At 31.4% G+C, this 14,429-nt stretch overlaps 4 protein-coding genes across 5 annotated transcripts in view; 1 reads left to right on the top strand and 3 right to left on the bottom strand.

Annotated features, from left to right (window-relative positions):
- LOC144850112 (uncharacterized) overlaps window positions 1-7,433 on the bottom strand; it is an 18,816-nt gene extending 11,383 nt beyond the window's left edge. The window contains exons 1-2 of one of the 2 annotated variants that reach the window (XM_078707312.1): window positions 7,333-7,433; window positions 5,998-6,153 (exon numbers count right to left, since the gene is read on the bottom strand). In XM_078707312.1, the coding sequence (XP_078563438.1) occupies window positions 5,998-6,082 (85 nt within the window). In that variant the 5' untranslated portion in view covers window positions 6,083-6,153; window positions 7,333-7,433. Of the gene's footprint in view, window positions 1-5,997; window positions 6,158-7,328 lie in introns of both variants that reach the window. The other variant, XM_078707313.1, reaches the window with a different exon arrangement.
- The window catches only part of LOC144850121 (uncharacterized), a 26,731-nt gene extending 15,881 nt beyond the window's left edge, over window positions 1-10,850 (top strand). Inside the window, exons 4-5 of the mRNA XM_078707326.1 lie at window positions 4,035-4,109; window positions 10,666-10,850. The gene's annotated coding sequence lies outside the window, so the exon portion shown is untranslated. The remainder of the gene's footprint in view (window positions 1-4,034; window positions 4,110-10,665) is intronic.
- The window catches only part of LOC144850114 (T-cell immunomodulatory protein-like), a 98,050-nt gene that overhangs the window by 72,860 nt on the left and 10,761 nt on the right, over window positions 1-14,429 (bottom strand). The window lies entirely within an intron of this gene.
- Window positions 7,739-14,429, bottom strand: LOC144850115 (lysosomal protective protein-like). Its single transcript, XM_078707317.1, has 9 exons — window positions 14,150-14,429; window positions 13,659-13,770; window positions 13,111-13,248; window positions 12,192-12,350; window positions 11,693-11,784; window positions 10,730-10,814; window positions 10,080-10,232; window positions 9,560-9,693; window positions 7,739-8,741 (listed from the first exon to the last, which is right to left on the bottom strand). The coding sequence occupies exons 1-9, from the start codon at window positions 14,341-14,343 to the stop codon at window positions 8,405-8,407; spliced, it is 1,404 nt and encodes a 467-aa protein (XP_078563443.1). The 5' UTR covers window positions 14,344-14,429; the 3' UTR covers window positions 7,739-8,404.

Below are 14,429 nucleotides of genomic sequence, written 5' to 3'. Positions count from 1 at the left end.
TATTATAATATTATTTGAAAAAACATGTTGTCAGTATTTTAACCTCCAGCATCATGTTTCTAATCAAAATAACAACATAGAGAGCCAAAACAATGGCGGAGAATGATCTTGCAATGATTTTTTATGTTGTTGAATATTGAGATTTTGAATTTATTATCTAGGCTTGCTACTCTACTCTAGGCACTATCCATAGCACTATATTACAATGTCATTATGTACATTCACTGGTACGACATGGATATCGACTTAAATTTAAACTTTGACCTTTCATAATATACAAACCCTTGCACTCAGGTGGGGCCTACGTTGAGCAACTCATGGCACAGGAGTTCTCTACAAGGAGCACTATATAGGCTGTGTGGATACAGGTTATCACTGGTCAAGTCTAAGCCTGACCATCAACCTCGTCCAACTACCTAACACTGCTCCCTGAAGCTTTGAGCTTTTCGGAACTCCTACCAGCTGGCCATTTGTTAATACATAGACCGCAGGTGAGTGTGGTAAGGGGAACTGATTCAATTGGCTTTTGTTTATTCTTTTATACACAGAAAATGTTGTATTCACATCAGTGTCATTTTCCATTTAATACATTATAGCTTTTATATTAATTCTAATTGAACACCTAATATTATTCAAAAAGGTACAATTGAATTTACAGATTTATAGCCAGGACTTTGTAAAAGAGACAAACTTTTAAATTCTGAAAAAACTATAATTATTCATGATTATTACTGTGCATAATACTGTATCAAATGACATAGTGAACTTGACAAGTCTATTGTTTGGTTTTTTGTGTATTTTCTGTTTATTTCCTCTAGATCAAATCTATGAAACGCTATGTATGCCAAACTGTTTATTCTTTTTACAAATCACTGTCTAGAAGAGAATTATAAAATAGTTTATTCATCCTGTAATCGGAGAGTTACTAAGGTTTAGCGTAATTAGTCCAATACAAATGTAACTTTATGGCAGGTTGAATTTGTTTTGGTTATATTTTATAAAACTACTGTATAATATAAGCGAAAAAATCAACAGCCACCATTTTTATTAATTATCAAAAGCAGTCAAATTTGCTGCTAGCCAATGGATTTTTTATTAGGTTATATGCATGATATGCATATAACCTCTTGATTCTGTCAGGATCTTTATTTATTTATTTATTTATTCTTTCCTTAGCACTATTTTGTCCGTGAATTATCTTGGCATCAGTTTCATCTAGCTAAGTCAATTTTTCAGAGTATATTCCTTATGGCCAGGAATCGATGTGGTCATGTTTTCACGGTGCGCAATCATAAATTACGCGGTCTACGCGCGATTTAATGAAATCACGTTTGTAATCATATCTTCACAAGCATGAATCACTTTTAAACAAAATTTGGTACTCATAAATTTCAGGTCATATTTCATAATATGGCAATATAATTACGTGCGTAGCGCATATAACGCATGCGTACGCTGCTTAAAAGTTTTAAAATTGTCAAAATTTATTTTCGATGAAATTAGAGTACGTTTCAGGCAATTTTAAGCGTTTAAAAAATTGCCACGAGTGCGCAGAATTTTGCACGCGCACTGCGCGTTAAACGTTGATGCGCACTCTTTTTGCCCGATTTCTGTTTTACAATCTTTCTTTAATAATATCATCATATTTGATTCACTTTTCAACTCGAAATTGCGTTATACAAGCACGTCAAAAGTGACAGGCTACGCACGTATAAGTTAACAAAATAGTGAAAATATGCTAAATTTTAAAATTAATATATATCGTCAGAATGCTGGGGAACACCTATTTTTTATTTCATTTTCTTGAAGTGTATGTATCATATGTATGATTTATTATCAAATTAAGAGAACAAAAGTTGATTAAGTCATCATTAATTGCATATTGAATTAAAAAAAATTAATTTCGACAATCAAACAAATTTTGACATTTTCTTAGGCCGAAATAACAAACTTAACATTAACATTCTTTCTTAAGAATTTCATATATTAAAGTTAAAAGTATATAGTTTGACAGTGCATCATTTTTTTAAATTTTTAAAGATGTCATCATAGTAATAAATTATAATTCATTGCGGTATGTAATAATCTATCTGCACCAAAGTGGCTACTGAATAGTAAATACACGGAGGAATCATTCTACATGTTTTAGTAAGTTGCGTATGGCTCGGTGGTCTGTGCTCGTGTCTATAGCATTCAAGGTACCGAGATCGAGCCTCACTTTGGGTAACGAAACGAAATAAGATTTTTTTTTATTATTTGTATTGTTTGTTCAATTTTATTTCTTAGTGTATAGATTATACACATGATTTATAATGAAATCTAGATAAAAAGAAACTTATGTCAAGATTCAAGAAATTTTATTTGTCCATAAAAATGGAAATTCACTTTGCTTGGTAGATTAAAACAACAATATTGCAAACAATTTAAAACGTGCAGTATTATAACAGATTAAAAAACTTATGTCTTTATTATTATGTAACAAATGTGGTTTATGACATTATACGCAGAGGGATCTTTGATCGGATTGCGATACCGGCTATTGTATTTGCGTTAGTAAGATCCTAGCATATATTATAAATAATTAAAGATTCTGAGAAAATCAATCAATCAATATATCTTTTACAAATCAATTATCTTTATTTTAATCAATGCATATAACCTATAATTCGTCATAGTGACGAATTAAATCTAGTTTCATTTTATTTTTATTAAACTGAAAACATTATTTTTTTCTGGTTTATATTGAAAATGCCTCTAATAGAATAAAACTATTAATATTTAATATTAACAGTGGGCTGATGAGAGTGATAAACATTTTGTGAGTATTTTAAACTCCAGCATCATGATGTTTCTAATTAAAAACATGAACTATATAGTCTTTATATAGTTATGAATAAGTAAACTGTTAATTTATGCTTCGTTATGGCCAATTAAAATATATCCTTGGGGCAAATGCTTTTGTAAACTGTTATCATAGTTAATACTCAGCTTTGCATGGGGAGGAGAGTTTAATTTATCAGTTAATGACAGATTATTGACAACACGTCCCTGAATATCAATACATTATCATTTTAGTACTGTGACATCAATAAAAAGTCAAACCCTGTAGCAAACATACTATAATAATCTGAATAGAACATTATTTGATTTAAATATTAGAATGGTTTTGGCAATACATCGATTACTGTGATATTCTGTAAAAATAATTAGCCTTTGTAGTAACCAGGGTTGTAGCTACAACAAGCTATGTTGGGGAGATCTTTAAAGAGAACTACTACAATTGTTGGGTTAAAGAGTAAAAATTAATGACTAATAATTGGTGGAACAAGGCAATTCAAATAAACTTATAGACTGCTCACCTAAACCGCCTCTTCCAGGGACAACATTTAAAATTGCAAAAGAAGTTGCAATTGCAATTAAAATGCAATAAGCAATAACAATATATAAAATAGTGCAACCATACTATATTCAAGAAAAGAACTTGTTATCAGAACAGGTGACTTGCATATCACTAAATTTGGTTGTAGAGAACAAAAAACTCTTAAATTATTATTATTATCCAATTTCAAGAAGATTTTCTTCTGAGAAATCAATGAGTATTAACATAAAACAATATGAACACAAAATGTACTGTACCATAGTATGGCTTTATCAAGTATTAATATTTCTCCATGCGGCAAAAAACTCAAATATTGTACAAACATATACATACATACTGTACAAACTACAACATGACCGTGAAATATATTTGTTACAGCATACATTACACCTGTAACTATTACCACAATTACTTTTGATTTATTTACTAATTATTCCATGCTTACAGTTGGGTAATTGGATACTTGCAATTGCAAACAAGATTTGATAAAGGAGGTTTACCCTAAGGGAAAATAAAATTAATCTTCATCCGCATGAAAAATGTTTGCAATATTCAATAATTTCTTAAAGTAAAAGATATTCTACATAATACAATTTTGTGCATTTAATAGATGAATACTTTTTTTACTATTATTGGTTTTGATTAATTTTGACAGAAGATTGGTTTACGATTGTTTGTACAAGGAACTATTGGCATAACAAGATTGAGTACGCAAGCTGAACATAAAATGGTAAGTTATATGAATAATAAAAATAATTAGTAAATGGCTACCAGAATTTACTTTTCCTTCTTCCTTAATTTGATTTTTAAAGGACTTTTAATGTATACTTATCATTATAATTGTCTGAATTACAGTGACAGTACATTCTTTTTTTTAAATAGTCTTTTATTCTAAATGAATAAATTATTATAATAAAAAATACCATTTTGTCAATGTATAAGAACAGAATTAGAGGAAGAAAAATGGAATCATTGGAAAATCTTGGTACAGTACATTGGTGAAGTTTGACTGTAGAACCCCTATTAAGGGGACACAATAAACTGTCCCCTTAATAATATTAATAGTTATGTCCCCTGAAGAGGGGTGTACCAAAGGAAAGACTTCTATTCTTGACTGTATAGCAAAATATAATTAGTTTTTCTTGCACTTGTGTTCGTTTATTTAAACCTGTCATTACTTAGTGTCTATTTCACTGACCACTAGTAATTAGGAAAGCACATCAATATCATTGATGTCCAGTTATGGTGGTGGTCGATAATTAACACCTTAAAGGTACCATACTTTTTATGTTTTGTGAACAATGATGTATTTGTAACATTTTAAAACTGGGATTTTGTTAATTTTGGTAAAATGTGGACAGCATTGCAGATACTATTGTTAATGTTACACCCTAATCCGTAAATACAGTATTTACAAGGGGATACAATTTACTAGCAGACAGACATTTTAACCTGTAGTGTTACTTAAAATAGAACCTCCATTAATAAGTGGACACCTCCAGGGACCCATACTGTAAATTGTCCTTTTAATAGGAGGTGTACATGGAATAGGGGTTGGCATATATTTCCCTTCTGTTCATTATTAGGAATGATCATGAGAAAGCAGGAGGGGTTACTGTATTAACAAAACCAATGGTAATTATTAAATAAATAATAAATTAATACATTGACAGACACAGATGTACATTTGTAATCAGCCAAAAATACAAACATAAAGACATCATTTTATAGAATAATAATTGAATACTATTCTTTATAGAAATATTCAATATTATTTAACACAAAGCTGTGACCTACTTTGAACATAAAAAAATAATCAATGCAAATTGATGTTTTCTGTATTTGCTATTGTTGTTTAGTAACTAACAAATTATTCACACCTTTTCATGATAATACTATGAAATTATTCATACAGTCTACATGTTTTGTTTATCTATGTCTGTTGAGACTATAGATACTATATGCTTAGTCTCCTAGTCCTAGTTATACTATTATTAAATGCACAAATTCTTGAACACTTTGTGGTAGCTCAAAACTGCATTAAAGATTGGTTATTCAATGACAAAAATGTATTTAGGCAAACTGTCAAGGAAGAACAATGTCATTCACTATCCTTATTATAGTTTTTTTTTATGTATGATTCGACAATCTAGAGGCACAATATATAACTACATCAAATAAATATTATTGAAATAAAATAATAAATAAATCATGTGGGAATATTTCAACAATAATATACATCATCCTCATAAACGAACTATTCATGAATATGAGATAATATTGAAATATTAATCAAATCTTACCATCTTATAATGTTTTTTTTTTTAATTATTTTTTTTGGCTTGATTTAAAACTGTATTATCCCCATAGGAAAACTCTGTTGGCCTTACTTTACATACAAATTAAGATAATAAGAAATTTACAAGGACTTATAGAAAAGATAGTACAGTATTTCACAATTAAAATATTACATATATATAAACACAATAGGCACAGAACATTAATTCTATACCACATGGCAAGATACTCAAATTTACTTAATTAAAAGATAAAGATGAGGAAATCTGATTTGAATGTTAAAATGCATTCTTGAAATGATGTGAATCATATATACCTACCATTGTCGTAAAGAACATGTCCGCGCCACCTTTTCACATTATTGTCAACAGGTAAGCTACTGGCCTTGGTGCAACCTCCTCCCATCTTGTCTATTTTAAGATCATTGTTTATTTGTCAGAATTGACTGCAGATGAAGTTCTAACATGAACGTGAAGCTATCTGAAAATACAAAGAACATGATTATTTTAGACATTGGTTTTAAAAAAGCAGTACATAGTTAGCTAGAAGGAATGTTGCCAGAACGTTTTTCACGCTGCTGCTCTAGCCCGCTACGTCACAAGAGATGACTCATTTATTAACTGAAAGCAAGCAGCAGTTATAGTACTAGACACTGACGTTTTTGCGAAAAAGGATTCTCAACCATAATTTATAGGTACCAGCTGCTGGACCCAAAAAATGTCTGGGAAAAGAGTCTAACGGTTGAACGACAAATCCCAAAGCATTTCTGGTATTTATGAGTCCCATGATATTATATAATATTATACTGTAATTCGCTGTCAACACTTGAAGTATCTAGGTGTGATGAAGTGACCCCCAGACTTGACCTTAGCAATAAAATAAACTAAAGTGACAGAAATTGAGTCTGTGTTTCATATCAAAGTTTTTCACTTCAGTAACAAAAAATAATATTTATTCACATATAAAAAGAGAAAAGAAACGTTTAATTATATCTCAAAAACCATTGTCTGACAGACAATTTAAGTATTTCTTGCTTTAAATTACATTTTTTTCAGGTAAAATAACTATTGTGACAATAAAATGACAAAAAACAAGTTTGAAATAAAAAATATTTTTCAGAGGGACAATATATCTTTAAAACTGTTACGTCAATAAGCGAGCAGCGTTTTTTGTAAGAAATATTTCTTGTTTACATTGTAAGAAGTAGCCATAATTTGCGCAAACCAAAAAAATATTTGCAAAATTTCAAATGTGTTCCCGGATTAAAATTGCACGGGATTGTCTGTCATAAAACAAAATAAGAAATTGCACCAAAAAAAAACATGATAAATAATGAACTAGAAATATCCATCTCTCTATCGGCTTTCAACACATCATCAGCACCACAAATAGATATAACTTGAAGACGATGGCGAAGATGAAAATGGCTATTTTGTCCTACGGCCAGGTGTAACAGATTAGATGATGGAGTACGTACACAGGTGTGTATATTGGTACGGGGAGAGAGCTTCTTCCAGCTAGCTGAGTTGCAATTGAAGACATGATATCGATGATGATGACAAAACCATGATGATCATATGCAGGAGGAACACACATTTAAGGTTAAGATACAAGATAAAATTACAACATGCTGAATTTTAAAAAGACTTACTAACTAATTAAACCAATGCTCTAATCGGTCATTTTGCCAATGTTTCTCTCCTCTCCTCCTCTTCTCTGGCCTTCGAATGTTGTTTATGAATGTTTAGAAAGTTTTCGTTGTCCTTTCTTTCGCCGCCCGGCGACCTCCATCCATTCGTGCGTGTAATTTTGTCAATAGCGCCCCCTATAATAGAGCTAATTATGCTACTTTTTAAAAACTATCGCTGGGGTGCGTACGTAGCTGCACATGGCCTATGTAATAATCTTTTTTTTAAAATCCAGTTTAACAAGAACGTTGAAAATGGAGAGATTTCAAATTAGATATGACGAAATCATCTTTAGTAAGACTTACTATCATGGTATTAAACAACAAAAACAGTGAATTGCATAAATCATAGACTGATTTCTTCACCAATACACTTTTTTGGAGATTAATTTCAAAGTTTATTCAAAATTATTTTCAAATATTATATTGAAGAATTAATTACAACACATTCATTATAAAATAGATAAAATATTGCTATAATATTTATACCAACTTTCTATAAATAAAGCCCAAAGAAATTAAAATTAGTAATCACCTAAATTTCTTTGGTTCCTTATATTTTCCCACAGTCTAAAAAGTGATCTTTAGTTAGAGATTTTCGTGGTTGATATGTCATCAATTGTCAACAATTTTTCACTATTGCATAGGATAGGATTCAATAAAACTACAGTATCTCAGAGGGACGGTTTTAACAGGATATTTTTGCTGAAATAATGGATGTTTTGTGTCTCCCTACTTTTTTTTTCTATTCTGTGATTCTCTTATTCTTTTTATTACAAAAAAAAAATAATGAATAATGAAGTTTGCTCCTAAATGGAAGAAGATAAATTCTGCACTTCTCTTCATTATCGAGAGTGTTAGTGAAACACCCAAATTCTGATCTGTATTATAGATAATAAATGAAGAAATGTAATTGCTTATTGTTTGTTTAATTACTGTATTATTATTATTGTAAAATTTTATGAAAATCTAGAAAAATACAGAAATAATTCTATTGCTATTTTCTATGATGAGTGACGTTTTGATGGAATCTAGATTTTTTATTTTAGTGGTATACTGTTAATAAATGATGTAAACATTTTCAAAGATTCTGCAGGCTTGTCTTGTGGCACCATATGTCCAGCTCCTTTTATAGTCACAAGTGACAGATTCTTGTAGTCTTGTACAAAACCAGCTATTTGACCGTTTACTACCCATTCTCTGCGATCGCCGACCTTGTCAAGCTTCAGCGACTCGACAAACCACTCATCACCGAGGAAGTTGCACGCCATGTCGATGTCTCCATTGTAGACCATTCCACGGTAATTTTGGAGTAGTGATTGGTATTGGGTGAACATTGTATCATATGTCCTTGTGTATTGTGCTCCCACAATATCACTGAATAGAAGGAACAATATGGATTATGAGTAATGATTTTAGAACATGCAAAAGTATATTGTCCAGCAATACTGTACATAACAATCACACAAAGCATCACCATTATTAGAACATCATCATTATTAGAATACCATAATTATTAACACCATCATAAACAACACCATCATTACCAACACTATTAGAACACCATCATTACCAACACTATTAGAACACCATCATTACCAACATCATTAGAGCACTATCCTTAGCAACATCATCAGAACACTATCTTTGAGTTCATATGCCAACATGTTTAGCTAGTATTGTCTCGTCCTGTGCTTCAATTATGTTTGTATTCATGTATTCATTATTTTGTTAAGGTGGCCAAATACTGTACGAGCTTTGCTCTTTTTTGGTCATCCTTCCATTTTTGCATATATTCCATTTCACTTATATTATTATATTGGAAAATAAAAACTGAAACTGAAACTATCATAACCAACACCATCAGAACACCAACACCATCATAACCAACACCATCATTACCAACACTATTAGAACACTATCATTAGCAACACCATCATCATTACCAACACCATCATCTTACCAACACCATCAGAACACCATCATTACCAACACCTTCATCTTACCAACACCATCAGAACACCATCATTACCAACACCTTCATCTTACCAACACCATCAGAACACCATCATTACCAACACCATCATTACCAACACCATCATCTTACCAACACCATCAGAACACCATCATTACCAACACCATCATTACCACCACCATTTCCTCCATTTACCTACCGACAAAGGTAATAAACAAACCTGCAGATGTCCCAGTCTTGTACAGTATCTGGAATATGTAAAGCTTTGCGTACAGCTGGATCATTTAGATAGGTAATGATGGCTGTTGCATTTATACATGGTGGAGTTTCACTTATTTTCATTGTGTTTTTTATCTACAAATAAATAAATATAAATATAACTATTTAAATTACAAAATCTTTTAATATATAGTGTGTTTCACAGTGGTGTTTAATAGGAGTGGTGTTTAATTTAATAATATTATTGCTCTTCTATAGCTAGTTTCCATTCACCACATTGTTCACATGAAACAATGCTCTTCTATAGCTACTTTCAATCTTGTGAGCCTTGCTATTATTTTAGCGTTCACACCTAGTCCCATCCAACTTTACTTATATTCCCCAACTTCCTGGACTTCTCACTCCTGAAGACTATCAAAGCATATTGATCATAACATTGAGAAAACTCAACAGTTTTTTTGGAACTACATACTGTACGTGGTGTACTGCAAACTTTATATAAAAATATGAGTAATACTTACCAATGGCTTATACTTGAGCTTGTAAGCTCTAAACAGGTTGGACATGGCAGCCTTGAAGGTTTTAACATGCGGAGGGATTCCTCCAGCACAATCGTCATACAAGTTGTAAACATTTAAACCAATGTTGTAGATGATGTTCATCGCTTCACCAACCTGGTGTAGTAAAAAACAAAAGGCTCTATCTATAATATCAAACTGTTTTACAACAAAAGTGTGATGTTCCCAAATATGGTAGTGACTAAGAATACAACACATACAGTGTATATGTAATTTTTGCCAGAGATTTTTCTGTTTTGTGCTACAGTATAGAGGCTTAACTTAAAGCTATCATTCTATTATAGTCCTTCAATCCCTAAGTTGTAGGTTCAACTCCACAGAACTGGTCATTATGAATTCTTATACACTGTTTAATCTATAGTGTTAAGATGTGTTTAACAGGCTAACAATCCTAAGTTTTAGTTTCAACTCAACAGAAATTGTCTGTAGTTCACAGAGATGCTTATATAGTACACTGTTTATTCTGAAATGCAAAATGTGGCCAACTCTTATTCCGATCCTAACATAAATGGTCTGTACATTTTATTAGTAGTGGCATTGGACTTGGTTTGTTGGAAATTATTTTTTTTCTAAGTACAGTAGACATCACCTACCACAAGAGAGCATTCAGATTGTGTGTTGTCATGGAAATTGCAGGCAGTCTTATTACAACAGCTGGTTTGGAGCTGAGTCCATAAGCTAAAAAGTTTAATTTATAAATTAGAAGTACAAATATTCAGGTTCAGTTTCAGTTTTATTTCATACAACCTATTATACATACATTTGTACTTATAAATATTAGATAATAATAATACATTTGATTGTGTGTGGAGATTTCAATAAGCCATAACTGAACCTCCAGATAAAACAATAAAGTATGATGATGACCGTGAGATAAACAAGAAGAAAAGCAATACATGATATGCACTTTAAATAAGTTCTTCTAAGTGCAAGAAAAAAAAATTTAAATTAATAACTGTTTATATTTTCTTTTAAAAGATGATTAAATATTTGACAATTTGAGGTTAAAAGTAGTCTGTTGTCTGGCATACTCATTTGTTTAAAACTAAAAATTATTCAAAAGTTGTACTTTGTTAGCAAAACATTATTTCACGATGGACTTGAGTTTGTACAACACTAAGTTATTAGTAAAACGATAATCCATACTGTACGTGACAATAAATAGTTGAATAAACATGTTAAACTTTATTGCCAACATATTGTGTAGTTGGACTACTATGAGAGCCTACCATCATTAATAATAATGTATTCAGTTTTTGTAATACAGTCTGTATTCTGATATTTCAAATACCAGTTATATTATTACAGTCATCAGAAATAGGTCAGATACTTTAAGCTCTGTCTACACTCCATCAAACTAGTTTGACAAAAAAAAGTGTGATGTGCCCAAATATGGCAGTGATATGACATCATCATGTCCACATTTTTTTGTTACATAAAGTTTGATAGTATAGACAGAGCATTATACAGTCTGTATTCTGATATTTCAAAAATCCAGTTATTTTATTACAGTCATCAGAAATTTGTCAGATACTTACAAGAAATTGGATACTTACTCAAGTCCAAATAGGCCGTGATAATACCCAAAATAGATGAGAGAATCGTCATTAAGAGCATAGCTAGATAAACCATTTCCAACAGCAAAGCCCTAATTGAGAAATTATTATGAAAACTTATCTATTGGTAAACCTAATAAGTACTGGTCTAGCATTGAATACTTAGTAAAAACATAGCGGTATTATTATAGTGAACGTTATATAACACACAGTATCTATGGTCAAACTTTTTATGGGCTAGCAAACTACTATAAATATTAAACGTAACAGCATCAGATGATGTTGGAAAAAACTCCCAGATTCAGATTAGTCTAAAAAAAGTAACACTTTATTGATGTAGGGTTGTTAAAGAAATGCTGATGTGTGGGCTTCAGAAGACCCTGCATGCTGAGGCTGAGGCTAGAATTACTAGAATTATTAAAAAATAGGAAAGAAATTTAAAAGCATAGTATTGGCATCATATACACCACTTATTCATTAACCCTGACTAATGTTGTACCTTCATGTTAATAGACGCATTCCCTTTCAAGATTCTCATTGACAAAGTTGGAACGTAAATGCCTCCATAACTTTCACCAGTTACATAAAATGAATTATTTGCAAACTGTGGGAACTTGGTGAAGAAATCTTGAAGAGCCAAGTAGTTATCCATTGAAACCTAAAAAAAAATTTAGAATGAATGTTTGCTTTCATATTGGTATTAGTATTTGAAAATCAATATACAAAGCGCTCTGGGCTTCCATTTAGCGTTAAACAAATACTGTTGTTCTGAGAACAGAATCAGCGACATGAATGACACGATCTCTCCTTCACAACGATAAGATCAGAACAATAGCAATGACAAGAATCTACTTAGATGTTATATAAACACATGAATGTTTTTATATTCATGCGATGGTAAACAATTTCATTTGGTGAAATATGAAATTCTATTTTCACTCTGGCTTCGCCTTATGAAATATAATTTCATCTTTCCCCCCATCAAATTAATTGTGCCATCGCACTCATAAACATTAATTATTATTTGTATATTATGATGTATTATAATATTCTAAAGGCACTATTACACTACCATTGTACAAACCCACCCTCAAATATTTAGAAAAATATTAATGTTCATTTAATGAATACAGTAATACATTACAGTTAAATACTGTATAAATACATACACTCTCTATCCCTTACCTAGAGATTGAGTATTATGTACTACATTATATGTCCATTATATTTTTTAGATTTTTATTGAAGACCGTTTTTTTTGTAAAAATTGACTCTTTTTCAATTTGTTTCTATTCTAAATCTAAAATCATTTATGTATGAGGATCATTATTATGCTGTTTAATTAATAATGATTAACAATGTTGCAGTGGGTCTATTGTATTCCCCTAAATGAGTTAGTTAGGCTTGGCTAGACATACTTGATCATCATTAGTGGCATATTTCTTGTCGTCCGAGTAGGAAAAACCTACTCCTGCAGGTGCCTCAAGGAAAAGAACATTAGATGCATTGTTCCAGCTGTAAGGGTTCATATAGACAGTTTTCCCATCGTCACGAAGCTGGGAAAGAGGAAGAAAGAAACATGTTCATTACTGAACTTTTATGAAGTGGTTTTTAAAGCTTCTCCAATAGGCTGCAAACTGAATGGTGTAATCAGAAAGGATATGCTATAGTAGATAGAAACAAAACATTGATAGCATTTTACTTTTTCTCCTTTGCCAATTTTCTCTTCTTCCCTTGCCAACTTCTTTATATATTATTCAAGAGAAGGCAAGACAAATTATTATGAAAGAATGAATTGGAAAGTAATGGTACTATGACTACATAGAGTTTAGTTTTCTGAATGTTATAATACAAGAATAGTAAAGAAATTGGGCTGTAAGAAAAGGTTTTGAAAGAGTTCATTATTCCAGATGTTTGCTTTTAAGATATTCATGTGAAGGAAGTAAATCTATAAATATTGTCGTACATGAAATGGTCCAAGTTCAGACAGCATTCCATCTAGCGAGCTGCAACCAGGTCCTCCATTCATCCACAATGTCACTGGATCAGTTTCTGGTTTTGACTGTGATTCAACAAACCTTTGAAAAAAGATGTTGCATCATCGATTATCGATAACATCTTAATACTATGTGCTGTTAAAACAGGGAACTTTATTTAAAATATATTTGGAAATATTTATGGATGATTTAAGTAGAGTTTTTAGTCTGGTTCCCAGATAAAATGCATACATATGATTGGCTATTTCTAAATTTAAAAATGATTATACAGGTAAATTGAAATATAGGCCTACGGAACTAGCGTCCAATTAAATAATTACGTTTTAATAATCAAACTATAAACTTTGAAAACTATCATAATAGGCCTATAATATCAAGGCTTTGTGGACCGTTTCGAAGTGGTAATTGACAGACAGGCAGAGGATAAAGAGTGAGAAATATAAATAACATCTAGGCCTACCAATAGTGTAACTTCTTAGTTCCACTGGCTTTCAAGTAGCCAGAGTAATGCTTGAAGTTGGGTTGGACCGCTAGACCAGGCAGAGCAAGAACTTCATCAGGGTTGGCTCCTCCGTTCCGTCTGCATTTTACGCTCCCGACACACACCAGGGCTACACTAACTGTAACCAACAAGGTTAAACAAAAATTACTCATTGTTAAACAGCTTTTGTTTTGCTGACTTTTATATTTATTATACAGACAGATCTGAACGAACAATTTTTTCCTTTGCACGAGAACAG

This window comes from Antedon bifida, chromosome 8, assembly GCF_963402885.1.
Source record: "Antedon bifida chromosome 8, ecAntBifi1.1, whole genome shotgun sequence".
NCBI classification, from domain to species: Eukaryota; Metazoa; Echinodermata; class Crinoidea; order Comatulida; family Antedonidae; genus Antedon; species Antedon bifida.
The sequence above is the reverse complement of the archived record's forward strand: the minus strand, read 5'-3'. Positions and strand labels throughout refer to the sequence as shown.

What these genes read in the sequence shown, in the direction of transcription:
- LOC144850115 (XM_078707317.1), bottom strand. Translation starts at nt 14,343, where the DNA reads ATGAGTAATTTTTGTTTAACCTTGTTGGTTACAGTTAGTGTAGCCCTG. An exon ending in CTGAACTTGGACCATTTCAT is followed by an intron (nt 13,249 to 13,658) that starts GTACGACAATAT and finishes CCTCTTTCCCAG; the next exon opens with CTTCGTGACGATGGGAAAAC. An exon ending in ATGCCACTAATGATGATCAA is followed by an intron (nt 12,351 to 13,110) that starts GTATGTCTAGCC and finishes ATTTTTTTTTAG; the next exon opens with GTTTCAATGGATAACTACTT.